Here is a 20110-nt window from a genome sequence, read left to right as displayed (position 1 = left end):
GGGGATAGGGATGGGGAGGCTTGTCCTGAAAGAGAGCGAGAGAGACCCTTTATTTCATTTACATACAGGTGGCAACACCATGCGGTGGTCAGAACATGTATTGCTAGCTGTAGGCCTACATCTAGGTTTAATTTATCAGTCAATTGTTTGAGGCATGCGGCTACTTAACAAATTACATGAATTTAGGCTACTTAGGCTTAGGATTTAGTTTTTTATATTGAAGTCACTTTGGATAAAAACAAACATCTCCTAAATATAGCCTAGGCTACTATAAATGATCTATATATATATATATATATATATATATATATATATATATATATATATATATATATATATATAGGATATAGCCTTGTTTGTTGGTTTGTTTGAATGAATTGTGGCACATTGTGGCAATAGGCTGAAACAAAAGTGGGAGAGCTTAGGCATAGTCCTATCCTATGTCAGATATGGTCTCTCCTGCTAGCCAGAATGTCAGGTCTGTTTTAAGCAGGTTTTAGTTTTCGACCCAAAATGGTGACCATTTTCTAATACTTCAGCCAGTGTCAGTTGCGCAGCTTAACCTTTTTACTCCTCCCCGGTTGCTGTTTTGAGAGGCGTTGCCAACTTGCCAGCTGATCCTGCGCAGTTGACATTCGACCTAAACCCATTCACGGTTCACACGACACCCTAGGAGAGCTGTTTTGATAGTAGCCTGGGTCTATATTCTAGTGATTGATGTATTAGCATATGTTAGAATCTATAGCCTACATCTGCTTTATTTCATAACGCGCTTGATATGGCACATGGTATAGGCTACTCCCCCTGTCTTCTACCAATATAATATCTCACTGAAGTAGCATTATCCTTTTCTAATGCGGTCGATAATTTTGCCTCCAGCCAGCTGTTTCCCGCCTTGACAGATATTCCATCAGCTGCAAAAACACATTCACGTAACCTTATGCAGAGGGGAGGGGGAGAGTAGGGGAGGGATAAGTGAGCGCCACACACAACGAGCGAGGGAACCCCATCAGCTGGAAGTCGAGTAATATTACAACTCCAACCACTAAGCCAAAATCAATTGTGAGGTCAAGATAATTTGCAGTTTTAAAACGTAGTAAGAGCCTGTTAAGTTTCAAAAGGGTGCTTGGACCTGCTCCAATATCTGGACGCATCAGGATTCATACAGTTGATTAGGACGAGGTATCGGTGATTCAAAACTGGAGAGGAAAGCATGGAGTATTTCATGGTACCAGCTCAGAAGGTGCCCTCCTTGCAACATTTTAGAAAGACTGAGAAAGAGGTGATCGGAGGATTGTGCAGGTGTGTATGATGGTTCATTCCTGCCCTGCACTTTCACCCCACTTAGCATTATTTTCTGATTTGTAACGGTAACATTTTCGCCATAGCACCTGTGAAATGTAGCAATGGCAACATCCTTGGCTTGGAACGGATATTATTATGTACACGAGGTGAACCCATTGAGCAGGCCATTGTCGACCAAAATCTGTGGAACCATAACAATAACTGCGCAATCGCCTGTAAAATGGCAACATAATAACCGTCAATTCTCACATTTGTAATTTATTTAGGCGAAATCAATAACGTTAGTCGTTTTGTGTGCAACAAACACTAACCACGTGGTGTCATATAGCCTACACCAAGCTCCTTTCCGTAGCGTGGCTGTTATCTTTAAACGACTTTTAGTAGAAAAGGTGTCCCTCGTATCAGTTGATTGTAAGCAACTACGATTAGTGAATAGGGTATGGGTATTTTCCCATTTCGTTTCCCAGTCTCATCCAAACTGCGAGAGCGGGTAGAAGTTGGAGGCAGTGCGGCCATGCTTGCGTCTCGTGCTACCCATTTCGTGTAGAATGTTCCTTAGAACGAAAATGTGCCTGTGTGTCTTTTGGACTCATTCATGTCCAATTTTGTGAATTTTGTTGTTGTTGTTGTAGTTGTTGTAGGTTATCATAGGTGCATTCGTAGTCGAATGAGCGAACGATTGTCCTCTCTATTCCAGACACGCTGCCTCATGGAAAGACGTGGAGGAAGCTGAATAGAGTTGTTGTAATGGCGGAGGGTTGGATTTGCCGTTTTGGAAAGCGGTGAATCAGTACAGATTTACTCATTAGATGTGTTCCTATTTTGACGATGTCAAATATGTACAACATTACAGCTGAATTTGAGACAATGTGAGGGAAATTTAACAATTCATGTAATGAGGGGGTGTGTAGCCTATGTAGTTCGGGCCCGTCACTGCGTCTGTACTCTTGTAGGGGGCGGAGGAAACAACTTGGGCACAGAGCATGCCGGGATATGAAGTTTGCCTCAGCAATGGCCGAAATAGAATGAGGGTGAAAAGAGATTTAGAATGATGCCAATTACTATATGTTTACACAGGCAATGTAACCAAAGTTAGACAATAGGATTTAGGTTGGCAGCTACAAATGGAAAAACTGTGGACTGCTGCAACTTGAAACTGAATAAAACTATAACACTAAATGTTTCATTGAATTGTTTAAGTAATGTAACTGCACTGGAGAATTTTAAAGGGAAACATGGAATTCATTTACTGGACATGGTAGCCTACCACTTGACATTGAATGTTCAGATACAGCTACTATGGTTTATTTAACAGGCATAAATGCAGCAGGTGTTTGAGGGAGGGATTATCTTAATTGTGTTACGCTAATATGATTGTTTTTAATTATTCTAGAATGTCTTGTTACAGCCTGTCTTGATAATGTGTATCTAGTTATAGGTTTTGTTGCCATAATGACTGCCTTTAAACAGCAATGCCTGGTATCGTTTGTTTGCATCAGCACACAAATCACATGTTTACTAACATTCCCTGGCTGCATTGGGTCTACTTCTTTGTCACACAGGCTATTTTTTGATATTTGTATGCTACTCTATTTATGTTATAGTTCATAGCCGACACTTTTACCTAAAGCTCCATTGGGATGTGATTATGGTGCGCTTTTCAGCCGATACAGGGGTTCTTCTCCACAAATGCCTTAATTCTTCACAAATTCCTTAACATTGTTTTCTGGTTATTGCGCTGTCAATATACTTACTTATAATCAATATCTTGTACAACAGATGAATGAAACACTTTTTTTATTTAAATGTCACTTACAAAGACCTTGTACAATAATGAAAGCTAAAATTTTGTCACTAGCAACTTATATCTGTCCTCTGTCAAACACAGTTGCATTTTCAGCTCTGAACAAAACCGTTGAGGAGTTCTGGTTCGAACCGTGACTCCGAACAGCTCTGGTTCGGGCATAGTTGCTCCACAATGGAACAAGTCCAGACCGAACTTCCTGACCTCAAAAGTTGTGGGCGGGGCTAAGTTCGTCTGGCATCCAGACTAATAGGGCCTTCATGCCACATCGGATATTCGGAAATTCTGACCTCTGATAGAGGAAAATACCTTTCTGGTGTGTTTCATTTGGTCCTTGGTTTAAATATATTGTACGGTGTTTAGGACAAAAGTGTCTGCTAATACATTTTAATATAAACATAAAACACAAACAAATCTTCCTGCGCAATCGCTGACTGAACCTTTAAATGAGCTTGCAGACACACATTCACGGACGGGCATTACACCTTTCCAGGGGGGGCACGGGAACTGAAATTGATCACGGTAGTTTAAGCTTACACTTGACAAAACATTCTAATATGAAAATATAGATGCAATTGTTGTAAAATGGTGCAGCTCATTTAAGAGACCCCCGTGCGCAGGGATGGAGAGAGAGAAAGCGAGAGGGGATATGTGTGTTAGAACTGAGATGCGTTTGGAAAAAAAGTAGACGTGCTGTTGAGACTGGAGCTAGTCATATTCAAAATAATGCAAAAATAAATCCGCAGATAAAACCAAAATCCTCGTTCATTTGCTAACCACTTTCAGATAGTGTTAGGGAGTTAGCCCCGAAGTTACGGATAACTTCGGCCCTGGAGTGGTAACAAGCTCCCTGTTCTCCGACTAGGTCAGAAGAAAAAACAGTAAAAAACAAACCCAGAAACTACTAGGCCTACTTCTACTAACTACGATATGAGATATAGCCTACCTGCGAGCCGATAAGCCATATTTGTCATCGGATGACGGGGGTTAGTGCAGAAGTGAAGTAGACTGCGCCAGCACGTAACCTCTCCATTTAGGTGATGGGCTTACCTAATGTAACTGATTGATTAGCTACGGAATAATACAGATTTTACAAGTTTTATTTGCTACTTGCTAGATTGACAAACATATAATATAGGCCTACATTTAATAAGTGTTCAAAATCAATCTATGGGATTGGGGTTGGTTGGTGCAGCCAAGCTCGTCCAGGGCGGGCACAGATGACTTCCAGGACGGGCCTGGCCCCCCAAAGCTCCCCCATGACGCCGGGACTGAGCTTGGCTCAGAAAAGATGGAGGCATTTCTGGATCATGCCAGATTTGTCGTTTTCAACATTTGATACGTTGTCTCTCTTTTTTGCAACTAAATATTAGTGATTAAATTTCCAGTTTATCAAATTATGTTTACAGTTTACATTTTCCACAGCATCCCAACTTATTTGCAAATGGGGTTGTATAGTGTAAGACACTGGATATTTCAATTATAAAAGGAAGCAATGGAGTATGCCATTTTTCTAAAATAAAAAATCCTAAAAATGGTGTTATTACGACTCTTATAATGTACATTGAACACTACGATTCATCATTTCGTAACAGGCTTTATCTCCGGTTTATTATGTCTAGAACCAGGTTAGCGTTCTAAGGGTGGCGCTTAGCGACAGGTCACCTTGATTGGTTGCACGGTGATTTGCACGGCTACTCGCCACAACTGCTTGTCACCTTGTATGTATTCTGAAGTTTTGAATACACCCCTCCATAGCATAATTAAGTCCCTTTTGATAGCTTCTGGAGGAAAGTAAATCCGTTATCAACCAAAACGTCCTCAAAGCCTACTTTCATATACTGTCAGCTGCCATTGTCCACAATGTATTTCTAATCAATTCTGGTTTGTTTGTCCGAGTTTTCACACGTAACAATTGGGGGCGGAGCTTAGCGACAGGTCGAATGGCTTTACCTCCGGTTTATTATGTCTAGAACCAGGTTAGACCAAGTGCATAAGTTGCCATATTTAGGCTCAGTGAACCAGTACTGCCTCTTGCAGTTCAGTCTGCATTATGTATTGTATGATTCTCAATACCAAATAAACATGTCTTCAGGATATTATAGCTTTTGGGCCTCGATCATTGTTACTGTTTTTTCCCCCTAGAGGAAATGGTATTTGAGATTGTCTTTTTCTTTATTAATGCCTGAAATATATTGATATTGATTGTATCTTGATTTCCTGTGTAATGGTGTGACTCAATGTTTGGCTTTAGTTTAGCAAACATCCCCCTGACCCCGGAGACAGCGCGGGATCAGGAGCGGCGTATCCGACGTGAAATTGCCAACAGTAATGAGCGCAGGCGTATGCAGAGCATCAATTCTGGCTTCCAATCACTCAAAACACTCATCCCTCACAGTGATGGAGAGAAACTTAGTAAGGTAAGCAGAAGAGAGTACATTTGAAAAACATCAAAGGAGAATTCCGGTGTAATATTGACCTAAAGTGTGTTGAAACATGATACCGAGTGTGAACGTATGTCTCATAGCCCATCTCGGCTTGTCCCCTGCACTCCAAAATCTGGCGCTAGTTAGCCAATGCTACCAACAGCTTTTTCAATGGTGGTGCTTCGGCATCGGGCTAGCCATGCAAATAAATCACTGTTTTACACCATTTACGAGGCTCAATGTATCTCCACACGTCTTTGGTAGACTTCCGAGGGCCCTGACATTTAAAACGAGACATTGAGAACTTTGAAAAAGCACTGGTAGTTTACTTACAAGACGATTTATGCAGACAGTATCTTCACGAAAATAATTAAAAAATAATTCAGTGGAAATGCATGGATTCCAGTTTCTTCCAGTAGCAGCAACTGGAATCCATGCATTTCCACGGAATTATTTTTGGAATCTGATCCCTTATTATACCTGTTCATTCTTACTCGTCGCTCGACTTATCGTGACTAAATTCAAGATGGCTGCAAACGCTAAACTTCGTGAAGATACTGTCTGTATAAATCATCTTGTAAGTAAACTACCAGTGCTTTTTCAAAGTTCTTAATGTCTCGTTTTAAATGTCAGGGCCCTCGGAAGTCTACCAATGAAGTGTGGAGATACATTGAGCCTCGTAAATGGTGTAAAACAGTGATTTATTTGCATGGCTAGCCTGATGCCGAAGCAACACCATTGAAAAAGCTGTTGGTAGCATCGGCTAACTAGCGCCAGATTTTGGAGTGCAGGGGACAAGCCGAGATGGGCTATGAGACATACGTTCACACTCGGTATCATGTTTCAAAACACTTTAGGTCAATATCACACCGGAATTCTCCTTTAACTAGAAAAACATATCTAGTTTAAGAGTTAAGGAGTTTGAGTCACTGCCAAGCCCAAAATCTAGAGTTTACCTGCATTACTCTTAAACAGGTATTGCTAGTTCATAGTGTAGTGATATTTTTATGTTGATGTATTGATATTCCATTGATATGGTAATCCATTTTTCAGAAAAGTTTACAGTTGTATTTAAACTAAGCATTGAGTTAGTATGATATGAAAGTCTGAATAAAAATATCAAAAAATTGCCAAGGTTCCATGGGCACTCATGTTGGTATGGCAAATCAAAAGGGTAGAGAGGAACAGAACATTTTGTTTGGATTGGGGAACCTGTAGTCATCAAGAATGTAAAACAACACTGCAGTGAATGAAAACCCAGTTTCATGCAGTGGTTTAGATTCCCCCTTTCTTGATTTGCATCCCTCTTTCAGGCAGCCATTCTACAGCAAACAACTGAGTATATATTTTCTTTGGAGCAAGAGAAGACACGACTCCTTCAGCAGAATAACCAGCTTAAGCGGTTTATACAGGTGTGTGTATGTTTCTGTATTCGAGATGGAGCAGCATGCATGGGAATCGATATGAATCATTTGCTTATATTTAAGTGCCTTTGACACATCTAAAAGTCTTAACGTATGCTTTATGTTAAGCAATATAGCATATAACAGCTATTCCCTAACAGATTAACATCCAGCTTGACTCCTCTTCACTGACCCCAACTAGATCGGCACATAACCTGGGCGTCGTAATTGATGAGCGACTTAACTTCTCTGAGCATGTAGCCTCAATTGCAAAATCATGTCGGTTTATCCTTTACAAAATAATAATGATCAAATCTTATCTGACACAACATTCCACACAACTTCTTGTACAGGCCATGGTTATCTCCAAGTTAGACTATTGTAATTTAATCACTATTAGCTGGCATACCTGCTTGTGTAGTAAGATTGTTACAACTGATTCAGAATACTGCAGCACGCCTGGTCTTCAATCAGCAAAAGAGGACACATGTAACTCCTCTCCTAGTTACACTCCACTGGTTCCCTTTAGTGGAGTTTAAATTTAAACCTCTCACTTTGGCCTATATGACACTGACTGGATCTGCTCGCTGCTATCTCAATTCAATGATCAAGATATATCCCCAACCGCCCACTGTGGTCTTCTGATGAGCGTCTGTTGTGTCGACCAGCCATAAACGCTAGGTCAAATTCAATAATTACAATAATAATACGTTTATTTTATATAGCGCCTTTCTCAAACCCAAGGTCGCTTTACACAGTAGGAAGGCAAGGAAACACAATAACAAACAAACAAAACAATACAACAAAGAGAAGTTATCTGGAGCTTTGTGTTGGGTGTGGAGGAGAAGTCATCATTAAACAGAAAGGTCTTGAGATGTGCTTTGAAGAAAGGAACATCTCTACTATACCGCTGCGTCGACGTTACTTCCGTGATTTGGGAAAAGCCCGTAAAAGTCCTGGCAGGAAGCGATTACATCAACGTTTTTTGGTATATCCATTTTTTTTGTTTACAACTTAGTGTTAACTAATAATTGTTGCAAACTGGTACTACGAACAAAAGATTAGTGCATTCCTGGATCTACATACTTATGCATGCTTCCTGCCAGGACTTTTACGGGCTTTTCCCAAATCACGGAAGTAACGTCGACGCAGCCGTATAGTAGCAGATAGTAGCATCCATCAGGCAAGTGTTATTTAAATAAACTCCTGGTGTACTTACAAACTTTTCAATGCCTCGTTTTATGAGTAAAGAACATAGCTGTACTACTGTAGAAGTTTCATACCATTCAGGGCATTATTAGTGGGGTAATTTACGAGATAAAAGTAGGTTCCATTACGCCTGCAGAAAGTCATTCGTTTCTGACGGCGCTACTCGACCAGGGCCTACATTCAAGTTGGATCTTTATAGAGAGGACCCGAAAAGTATTATCTTTATGTAACATGCTGTTGGTGCATGTTGAAATTGTATACTTTCTCTAACAAGAGTGAAAAACAGTTTGCAGTACAGCTACTATTTATTGGCTAAAGTTGGTCCCTCCTCTGTCTCTTGGTGCCCTACGCACAGTGCGTGATGCGTGTGGTGGTGGTGATCACTGATCAGGCAACTTCTTAAAACTGAACATTTTCCCCTACAAGCTCCTCACGTTCCATCTTCAGCTAACTCCATAGACAATAAAATAAACGATCTGGCTGCTTCAGGTTTTGCGGCCTCCGTTACATGACATCAGCCCCCCACAAAGGAAATAGGTAAACACAATGCGTTAATATTTCGTAACACGTTATGTATTTGTGTTATGTACATTATGTACTTTTTACTTTACTTTACTGGCTTACCCCCTCCTCTTTCAGTCTATGGTCACTGCTCTGGCTCCGTTCGTTCTTCTAATTCCTTGTGTTTTTTGGTAGACTGGCTGTGGTAGTTCGTTTCCATGGTCTCTCGCGCTGGTTTCACTGCAAACTGTGCGCAGCCAATGGGCGTATGAAACGTCATCACGTAGCATTACGGCACAGTGGTCATGGAAAATTTAGGAAGTACTGCCAGGGGGATATATGACCGCGAACAGAGCCTTATGTATCAGGCATGTAATGCCTCATGCATCACTGGCCAAACTGGCTAGTAAGTTTTTGGCGGGTAAAAATTGGCATTGATTTGCGTATCAATGGAGTGTGGACGCACATCTTATCTACTGCAAAACTGATAGGGCGTTTGTGGACACGGATCGGATTTGTTCCGGAAATCTGTATTAAAACTGATTCAGACAGGACTTAGCCTGAGACAGAGGGAGCATGTGTGGGGTTTGATCATTAATTTACTCATAATGTGCTTTTCTGACATAATATTGAGCCTTTTATCTAATAAGAAATTGTCTATGGCAATTGTTTGATTTTATCACTCTTGATTTTGTCTACTCAATTAATTTGTTCATATTTTCAAGGAGTTTACTGGCTCCTCCCCAAAAAGGAGGCGTGCAGAGGAAAAGGATGAAGGTATTGGCTCTCCAGATGCCTTGGAAGAGGAGAAGATGGAGGACCTCCGCAGAGAGATGATTGAACTTCGACAGCAGTTGGACAAAGAGAGATCAGTCCGTATGATACTAGAAGAACAGGTGTGTGTGTGGGTGTGTGCATGCACATGATTTTCTCTACGTTTAGACGTATCCTCAACAAACCAACAATTTAGTAACCATGTTAAAAGCTGTATAAGAACCTTTCAGATATATTTGCAATTTTGTTATACTGCCTCACACTTGAATATCAGTTTATGTGTACACCGCATTGGTTTAGTAGGCCCTATAAGGTGTGAATACATTTTAGTAGTAATTTCCATGTATTCAAATGCCTTATTTGATGGCATTTCAGTTATACTGAACACTTGTGCGTGTGTAGATCCGCTCACTAGATGCTCACCTCTATCCTGAGAAGCTCAAGGCCATAGCTCAGCAGGTTCAGGAGCAGCAAGAGCAGACTCGGACTCTCCTACGACTGCAGCAACAACAGGAAACGACAGAGAGAGAAAGTCACATGGTCAGCAGTCCACAGGTATATACAGTTCAAAAGTTGGAAATGACTGAGAATTTGATTTTGTTTAAAGACCTCCGGTGGAAATCGAGATTTTAACCTTGCTAACATGTCCGTACAGGGCTCCAGAGTGCGACCAATTTGGTCGCATATGCGACCTAATTTTTCAAAAGTGTGACTAAAAAAAATCGGAGGTCGCACCGGTGCAACCAGCTATTCGAGAGAGGAATAAGTGTCCGCATTGAAACTCTACCTTTGGTTCAATAACAGACACATATTTGGCCAATATCGTGATTTAAACAAATCACAGACAGTGAAGGGCGGGACCTCCCCTCTGATTGGCCGTGGCCCAGTGCCTGTGTGTAAATTTGAAAATGCGTGTGCTGCAGAGAGAGAGAGAGAGAGGGAGGTCAGAGACCCGTCAGATAAACAGAGGATGTAGTTGCATTACAGTGTGGTCACATAGGTCGAGATAAATGTCCCCTCTCCCCACTGCCTTTCAGCAGCTGGCAGCAGCAAACCGATCAGACGAGCCCGAGATGATCAAGTTTATCGTTGCCTACGATAGGCCTAGTGAAACTTCCCTTCACCAAGTTCAGTCCGAAATAATTATTCACCAGAAATATAGTTTGAACGTAAACCCGATGTACATGAATGCCACTTGCGCCAAATTTATAGGAGTCGTTGCAGATGAAAAGACGTCTTAAAATTGCGAACAATGCATACAAGGCCTTCGCGAACGACAGAGATACAGATATCGCCGAAAAGGAGTGCGTCATTGACCGCAGTTACATGCAGGGAGTAACCCGGTTTTCAACAGCAATATTTGTTTTGCGCGCGAGTTGTGTAAACTCATTCTGATGGCATCAATCAATTTAATCCGGTATTTGGCGCAAACCAAACATCGCTGCTACATTTAAAGCCCGAATATTCCATGCATGTATACAGTGGTCATTGTGTACGGTGAATTGAATGGACACATTTAGATCGAGCATGACAAGTCATTGCAATAGCCTATAATAGGCCTACCATTTCGTTACTGCATTAACCATATTCTTATTGAAAATTTAAAAATACTAAAATTAAAAAGTAAATTGCATTGTGGGGCTGTCAAATGATTATTGCAATCATCATTGCAAAATCACATAAAAATCCCCCAGGCTACTTGGAACATCTCTTTAAATTGTGCTCAAATACATTTCTATGGAAGATGCTATGGCGAGCTGGTTTAGCCAAGGCCTAAAGATCATGAAGGATAGTATGTAAAACATTGAGCCATGAGATGTGCAGTTTGAAGCCCTTAAAGACATGCACTGTTAATTTACTCACTGTTATTTTTATTTAATACATCTTGAGATGTTTTAAGTTTAAATTTTAGCTCAGTGAAGCACTTAAAGCACCAACACTTCATTAAGTTACTTTTCTTGTAGAATTGTAAATCATAAGTCATAGGACAACCTATATAGGACAGTAATTAAGGAAAAAAAGTGAACCTGCTGCAGTGTTAAATGCGATGTGGTTGAAAATTTGGGTGCACCTAACTTTTGTGCTGGTGCACCTAAGAAAAAAAGTTAGGCGCACCAGTGCAACCAGTGCAAAAAGTTAGTCTGGAGCCCTGCCGTATGATGTCTTCTATGTATCATTGACATATCATGAGCGAAAGCCCTTTTTATGGGTTCGTGGATTGAAACTAAAGAGGAAAACCTGGCTTGACAAATTGACTCATAAGTGAGATTCGTGGTACCATTGTGAGTTTCGTATTTGTCGATCCAGGTTATCCAAACAAAGCCTGGGTATGTTCAGCGCGCTTCGTAGTATACCCCACTGGTGGGCCATTTCAGGCATTAGTCCATTAGTGCACAGAACCAATCTTGAGTTCTTGGGGGTGGGACAATTGTTCATAAAGATGCAAACAAGCTAGGTAATGTCAGGTGCAGCAACCAGTAGCAGGTTAACAGTGTGTAGAGTAGGGGTGCACCGATCAGATATTTAGATAGGATATCGGCCCCGATATTCACAAAATAGCTGGATCGGGGATCGGAAAATTTAGCAGATCCATGGGCCGATCCATTTACATCAATTTCTTGGACTGAGCTGTGGTGTGCACACAGTGTGCAACTAGCCATTTACTGCCACTGTAATTTTTGGTGTTTGTCATTAGGTGCAGTGTTGGGGGTAACGCATTACAAAGTGCATCCCTAGTGTAGAGTAGGCAGGGCCGGATGAAATCACAATTCCAGTTCCATTTCAGGGGGAAAAAACTGTCAACCTATATGAACATAATAATTTGGATTTCAGTGAACCTCTTATTTGAATATTTCCTGACATTATATTGAAAAAAGTATGAGCTCACTTTGTGTTAGAGACGACAACTGCTAAAATTGCTCGTAATTTTCAGGTTTTGGCTCCATCCACCCCTCCTACACCTACCAGTCACCCGACAGTTATAGTCCCTGCCCCTGTTCTGTCCTCTTCCTCTCACCATGCTACCGTGGTAACAATGGGACCGGCTTCTGTTATAAACACAGCATCTACATCACGGCAGAATCTGGACACCATTGTGCAAGTAAGTCTTCAAGGTTTACTATGGGTCATACTGACTCTTTTCCCTATTAGCTGTGTGAGCCTTGCAGTTGCTGGTAAGGTACTTCAGCATAAGTCTGTATTTGCTCTTGAGATTTCTGGGATGTGTTTTTAATTAGCTTATGCCAGGGATTCCCAAAATGTGGTACGCATATGCGAGCTACCACTAGGGGGTACACAAGATAAAAAGGGCAATGTCGGAAAGGTGTTAAAAATGATTAATCAATTAATAATCAAATTAATTCATAAATAATAAATCATTTCGAATCGGGTAATAATGATATGGAAATGTGAAATTAAAGGAAATCATTTGTAAACTATAGTAGGCTACAATGCACATGATTTCCAGCAGTCAGCCAGAATATCTGGTGCGTTAGTTTTGTGGAAGTAGGCTGGATAGAAGGCTACGCAAACATGGAAAACTGGGACACTGTCCAAAAGGCCCAATTAAAGCGATCGAAGAGGAGAAGTGAGAGAAACGGCAGGAGACGGGTAACAATGGAATGGGAGGCAGAATAATGAAGGTGGAGGTGGAGTGCAGGGGGATAAAAGAATGGGACAGGAAAGACTGCGAAGAAAACAATGAAAAAAAGTATGATGAGGCATATAGGCCTGGGCTTCACGTGGATTGGGAGACACTGCCCAAAGCCACAGTGTGTGGTTTGCAGTCAGGTGCTATCTTACCAGTCTATTTTTTTTTTTTAGCGTGAGGGCTCATAGACCAGTTGCACATTTTGATTTTGTTATTTGTTATCATGTAGGGTGGCTAATTAAACATGATTAGCCTGGAATGCGTCAATATTTATGTGTCGGATGGTGGGGGTACGCGAGCCGAGTCAGGATGTAGAAGGTGGTCCGCGGGAAGAAAAGTTTGGGAACCACTGGCTTATGCGATTATGCAAAGCTGGGTTTTGCAAAGTTTCAAGATTGTTAGTGCAACACATTCAAAATCACTTGAAAACAAAAATATGCTTCTTTTTTTTTCAATTGCCAAAAAATTGAGCCGGGTTTGTTTCGATCAATAGGACATTAGTGGTGGGCAGGACAATAATTCAAATGTGAGATTACCCAGGCTTGATCTAATTGTGAGCCCGGGAGTCAGGACAGGTGTTCATTTAATCAATTAGCGACAGGTAGTGACAACACTGAAGCCCCGCCAGTAAGTCAGTGCTTTCCTTACTGTGCCTAACCTATCCTAACATCCTCCATAATTGAAAAGGCATATTTGTAGCCAGTATGAACCCAGAGAAACCTGTTAACGAATTTGCTCTGCGTTCACCCCGGCTAGCATATTTGAGCAACAAAATAAGATATCAGGCTGAAATTTCCGTATGATAGTCATAAGACATGGGAAAAAATTGCAAAAATCTGAGACCATGGTGTCAAATTCAATATTTTGTATTGAATTTATATGGAATAACCCTTATTTGATTGGTTGACTGTTTAGTAGTGTTCTAAATAACTGGATTACACTGGATTGCGCGTTCAACAAAAATTGGATTTATTCACAAAAAGCAGGGACGTTGGAAGTATTTTCTGAGTGGGGTGCGGATGATGTCAGGAGGTTCCGGGGGTTTGAAAACAGCGTTAAAATGGTGTTTTAGCAGAGGGACAAAATGAAATATGAAATGCCAACAGAGAAAACGGCCCCCATCTTCTGTCTGACTCGCGTGACGTGAACATTGCCTACCTGCTATACGTTATCACTTCACTGCCTGACACTACCCCACATGGAGAAATGTCACTTGTTTACAATGGAGGGAATCTTTTAGAACTTATGTTTTGTGCCAATATGTTAGCTAAGCCATAGCTTTTGATGAACGGAGATGCAGATTATCCCCCTAATCCATTTGTTTGCGCAATAGCCCATGTTCTGCGTTCACTCCAGCAAGAGTGAAATACAGTTGAAACCAGAAGTTTACCTACCCTGTACATACACATGCTAAAGTTGACTAAAAAGAGGAATAAAAAAAAAAAAAATCTTTTGGAAATTGATCTTAATGCCTTAATTAACAAAATGAGGAAAAATCCAACCTTTAAGGACACCAATTTTCTTTTTGAATGAATAATGTATCGTAAATAAATAAATGTTCTTCCTCAAAAAAACGGGCCATATACATACCCCTATGTTAAATTCCCATAGAGGCAGGCATATTTTTATTTTCAAGGGCCAGTTATTTCATGGATCCAGGATACTTTGCATCCTGACATACCTTTCACCATACCTCGAGATTGGCATGGTTTTATTTAGTGTTAATTTTGTCACCTATTTTTAATTTAGCCTTAGTCTTAGTCTTGTGACGAAATGTCCTTTTTAGTCTTTGTCATATTTAGTCATTTAAATATCATTTTTGTTAGTCAAGTTTTAGTCGACTAAAAGTCTCGTCATTTTAGTCTAGTTTTAGTCAAAATTTTAGTCAAATGGTGTTTCACACAACTCAATTTTCCAACAATATTGTGTGTCCACAGGGCTACACGTCTGTTATAATTACTCATTCTGATTTTTTGTCAGTCAGTATGTTTACATGCACAGCTAAGTCGAGCTACAGTTATAGCTCGGCTAGGATTTGACCATAGACAGTAAAAGATTTGACTGGACCACTGTCATGATCTTCGTAGACCAGTGTTTCTCCAAGTGTGAGCTATCCCAAGTGGTCCGCGACCAGACGTGGTAAAATATAATATAGATGAGTTTGCAATATTGAACCAACTTGTATGTAAATCCAAACAGTTCTGCAACACTGTCTATGTAAGATATGCCCGTTTAAATCATATGAATCCTCTGACACAATAAGTGCAAAGACATTAAGCAAGGTGGTTCAGTGAGTAGGCCTATTGTTTAAGCTAATATACTATATACTGTTGAAGTCTTTTTTTTTTTTTTTTTTTTTTTGGCAGCTAGGTGGTCCGTGCGTTTCTTTTTCATTGGTTAAGTGGTCCTTTGTCTGAAAAACTTGGAGAAACGCTGTCGTAGACCCAAGTATTAATGTTTTACTCCGCCACGCTAGATGGCAATATGCGCCCAAACGCAACACATTCCCCAAACTTTTCATCTTAGCTAACTTGCTAGCGAACTTTCCATATTAGCTTACTTGCTAGCAATCTTTGCATCATCAGTGTAACTAGTTAAATAGTTGGCATTATTCCACTGCTTCGTTGAAATTTCCCATTGTACTACGTAATTTAGAACGACCATACATAATGTTATTTGAACACCTTACTCCCAAAACCCATTCTATGATCGTTGGTATTTCACCTTACCTGGCGCCAAACCATCTGGCCTGCCATCACAACATCAGGAGAAATTATATCACTCATACAATTCGGCGTGTACACACCCCCATATATAGCTGTGTTTGTTTCATTTATGTTTACAAAAGTTTATAATAAGCAACCAGAAATATTATTTAATGCATTTCTCCCATTACTGTACTAAAAATGAACTGAACCAAGGTACGTACCAAACCAGATTTTTGTGAACTAATACACCTCTACTCACAACCCTTTCAGAACTTCCTGTGGCCTAAAAATGACCCATAGGAGAAATAAGGCATAGATAGGACTAGATTGAGAAGAATTTTGAGATCTTAAGTTGAACTTAAATTGAACTTGGGCTCTTGCAGAACAGAAACTGCAGGGCGCACAGTTCAAAAACATTGTTCATATTTTTATGATATCCTTTTTATGATTTTATGATATCTGTTAATGATCTCATTAAACATTTTATTTGACAAGGCACCAGTTTCACCAGGCACCAGGTCATAACTCCAAGTCATGTTTTTGCTCTCATCCAGGCCATCCAGCACATTGAGGGCACACAAGAACGGACCATAACCGAGGCGGAACAGAGGAAAGCAGTGATTGTAACGCCTGCGCGTCCCCTCTCTGATCCAGCAGATTCTGAGACAACTTCTGACACTGACGAGCTAGAGGACAGCTTACTGCCTTGATCCACTCAAAATAAATAATGGGTGATGACTTCACATGCCACCCATCAATAGACAAATACACTTGGACACATACAACTGGGTACGGCAAAGTGAACACATGACCACAAAGTTCTACTACTGTGGTCCTTGCATGTTAGGTGAAGACTAACATGCATATAATTACCCAGTTTCCCATGGTAAGATATAGGAGTTGCATAGCTTTCTGAGTTTATGGAAGTCCATATTTCCTCTACTTCAGGATGCTAAATGGACTCATTAAATGTGATCGTTCACTGAACATTCAACCCCAGCACTCCTAGAACCTGTGAACACTCAAAATGGTTTGTGGTGCACAGAGTTTACTGACCCATAGTCCATGGGCAGAGATCTTGTATTTTCTTCTCTTGGCCGTGCTATGCTCATTTTCATAGTCTCTTATCAGTAAGAGGTTATGTTCAGCATGACACTGTGAGCTCATTACTTTTAGAATATCATTTGCTTCCAAAAGCAGGGAAAATGTTTTTTTTTAGCCATTTCCATTGTACTGGACTGATCACTAAAGTATGGTCATGTATTTGTTGTTTTTGAAAATATCATCAGTGTTCAAGAGCATGACTAGCTTTCAGAGGGCTCCTGTTGATCAAACAGCAGATGGATGCAGCAGGAATGTGCACTTCTTTTAAATTCTGTCACATACAGTGATGTTCACACTATTTTGTGAATGAATGCTGCACTGGGCTGGGTTCCTAGTGTTCACTCTAATGGTTCAGGCACCACCTGGCATCCTCAGAGAAGATGACACACATTTTGTTTCAAATTGAACTTGTATGTTTCCCATTCATTACCATTATGTTCAATTGAATAAGCTAACAAGCAGGGGGGTTCTACCTGTAAGGCCTTTTGTATTATCGAATGTGTGTGTTTCCTGCCTTTTGACAAGGCACTCACTCATGCATACACAACTATAGAGACACAAGCTACCATGGATCTGTAAAAGTTTAGGTTAGCACTACTTTTGCTTTCACATTACTGTATGTGAATTCTAGGCCATCAGTTGCCCTTTATATACTTTTTTGATTTTTCTCTTGGGCATATGTTATGATTTGATTTATATTTTGTGTATGTGTGCATTCTGTCTGAAGGAGGACTACCTGTGTCCTCTGTAGTATTGTTTACACGTGCTAAAGAGGGTAGAGCAGCATTATACCAGCGCACTTCGCTCTATGCACTCTATGTTCTGCTCTCTTGTATGAATGTTTCTCAGTGTTAATGTTCCTTGAGTCCATTCTTTTGCACATGACTCCCTCAAGATCAGTGTGTTATGACATGAGGGCTAGTCTGTGCCCTGAGAGGTTGTCAGTGGTGACCCGACTGAAATCATGCCTACTGCAGCAGAACCAGCCCCTGGTGGGAAGACACTAGCAGACATTATGTGTGTGTGAGTGTGGGTGAAGGTGCTGAGGTGTTGGTACAGCCCTGGAGTGGGTGTCATTGGGAAAGGGAGATGCCTTTGTTGATGAACTCTGAGGTTTCATTTTTAACTTCAGTTGGGCACTTAGTCAATCTATGTGATGAATCGCAGCAACTTTCAGATTATTCCTTTCATCAAGTTGGGGACACTGAAGAGTTCCTGATGGAATGTCCTGTTGTGATACTCAGATGATTTCAGACTGACTCAGACCTTGATTAAATTCAGTGCATTTTTACAAATGGTGGGCAAGGGACATTCCTACCCATATCCAACATTCCACATAACTATTGGAATTTCAGCATCTCCTCCTTTTACATTGGTGTGTATGTATTGAGTTTGGCTTGCAACTGATCTGCATGTGTCTAGCTGTAAGCAGTTGGAGGAATTGGACCTCCTGATCATGCTCTCTGTGGTCCCTGAGCCCTCTGATGTCATCAGTGGCCTTGAGACCCACAGGAAGTTTACAAAGAAGTTTTGTAGGCCCTGCCTGTTTGTGATGTGGAAAAACCAGAACCTGCAGTTCAATCTTACGATGTCAAAGATGAAATATTATGATTTAAAATTAATATTGGGCGATTAAGCTTGCATTTCACAGCTTTTATTGCGAGCATCTTTAAAGCTTCAATTGGTGAACTTTTTATCTCTTTAGACTGTTTCCACATACAGCGTTGAATAAGAAGCGCTAACAATTTCTTATGATCTATATTTGTGGCCTCTGTTCTAAATCTGTTATGAACCCAGAGGACATATCAGATGTGTAAATGTCTGTTCGGAGAGGAATCATGAAGCACTTACTGAAGCCTACAGAGAAGAGTCTTGCCTTTTTAGAGATATACCTTCAAAACTTATTTTATTCTGAACAGAGACCACTGACCTGCGGCACTGTCTCTTCTGTCTTACATGTCACACCTGTATGTCTCTGTGGGAGGTGCGAGACATCTCATATCTTCTTCTCATCTCTCAATCACCCACTCTCACTCATTTTTCCTGTTACCTTTTCTTACCATTTGTTGGACAGTATCTTTCATTGACGTCAAAATATGTGTTTTACTTTTTGTTTTGATTATTCTCTTTTTAACTGGGGAAAGAGGCGTGTGCCTTTGTAAAGACATAATAATAAAGTTTGTACTTTGTTTTTTTACAGTCTGTTGTTGTTAATTGTAGGTTCAGTTTGGATTCCTCAAATACATGTATTAATTTTGCGAGGTCTAAACAAATGGGTATATATGAAAGTGTTACACTTCTCTCCAATCATGTCCAGGACCTGGGGGGGCATAGATGTTAAATGGAGTCGCCTCTCTCTAGTCTATTTTGCCCTTAACAAGAACGAACCTACCCTCTTTATCCCTTATTTCAGATATAAATTCAAATGGAGTTGAGTTTGAAATGAGTATTCCTACCCCCCTTTTTCTGCTGTTTTTGTATGATGAGAAAAAAGTATTTCTAAAACCCAGCTTGTTTAATTTTTCATGTTCATCTCCTGACATGTCCTGCAAAAACACTATATTTATCATATCCCTTTTAACCTTGGCTATCATCTTACTGCGTTTTATAGGGTTGTTAAGGCCATTTACATTCCATGACAATATATTATAGTATTGATAATGCATTAACTTTACCATTGGTATCCTGTGATTGTACACTCCAAGACCTCAGACAAGAAGAAAAAGAAAAGAGGAAACTAGGAACTATAATACAAGTCATTGAACAGAGCTTCCAACAAAAAAGGTGACATATCACCTTTAGCAAAGGGGAGGGGGCGGCCACTAGGTGGGGTCCCTCGGTAAGCTAACTCGAAAACAAAAAGGTTTTGTGGCAGTCTGTTGACGAAACATTGGTATCAGCAATTCCAATATAATCACAAAAAATGGGGGGACTATTTAGGCGAGTCGTTCTCCTCTTCGGTGGTGTCCTTATCCTTCCTGATAGAGGGAGAGCAGCTTCACAGAAGAGAACTTCTGACGGCCAATTTGAGGAAAAGTTGGTAAACCACCCTTCTTACCTAATTTGAGGGTGCTGATTCTGAATATTTTGTTTACCAAGCTCAATTCTGAGTTCTAAGCTGCATAATCAGCATTGTAACATAAAATAGCGATTATTTTTGCTTATTTTCACTATTGGTTATTAAACCAAATAAAAGTCTAAATACATGTTTGAGCATTAAAGAAGGC

General features: G+C 40.4%; 1 protein-coding gene across 2 annotated transcripts; it reads left to right on the top strand.

Moving 5' to 3' along the window:
* Positions 1–667: 667 nt before the first annotated feature.
* On the top strand, positions 668–19082 carry tfap4 (transcription factor AP-4 (activating enhancer binding protein 4)). Of its 2 annotated transcripts, none has more exons than XM_076264895.1 (7): positions 668–1302; positions 5364–5529; positions 6849–6947; positions 9374–9544; positions 9861–9977; positions 12355–12522; positions 16334–19082. In XM_076264895.1, the coding sequence occupies exons 1-7, from the start codon at positions 1214–1216 to the stop codon at positions 16487–16489; spliced, it is 966 nt and encodes a 321-aa protein (XP_076121010.1). In that variant the 5' UTR covers positions 668–1213; the 3' UTR covers positions 16490–19082. The 2 variants fall into 2 exon arrangements, with proteins under 2 accessions (XP_076121010.1, XP_076121008.1); XM_076264893.1 differs by having other exon boundaries at positions 671–1302; positions 9825–9977.
* The last annotated feature ends 1028 nt before the right edge of the window (positions 19083–20110 follow it).

This window comes from Alosa pseudoharengus, unplaced genomic scaffold (genome assembly GCF_046254945.1).
Source record: "Alosa pseudoharengus isolate Yale_2024_CS ecotype anadromous, Long Island Sound unplaced genomic scaffold, YU_APseudo_1.1 YU_APseudo_1.1_scf_4, whole genome shotgun sequence".
NCBI lineage: Eukaryota > Metazoa > Chordata > Actinopteri > Clupeiformes > Clupeidae > Alosa > Alosa pseudoharengus.
Note: the sequence above shows the minus strand (reverse complement) of the source record. Positions and strands in the feature narration are given on the sequence as shown.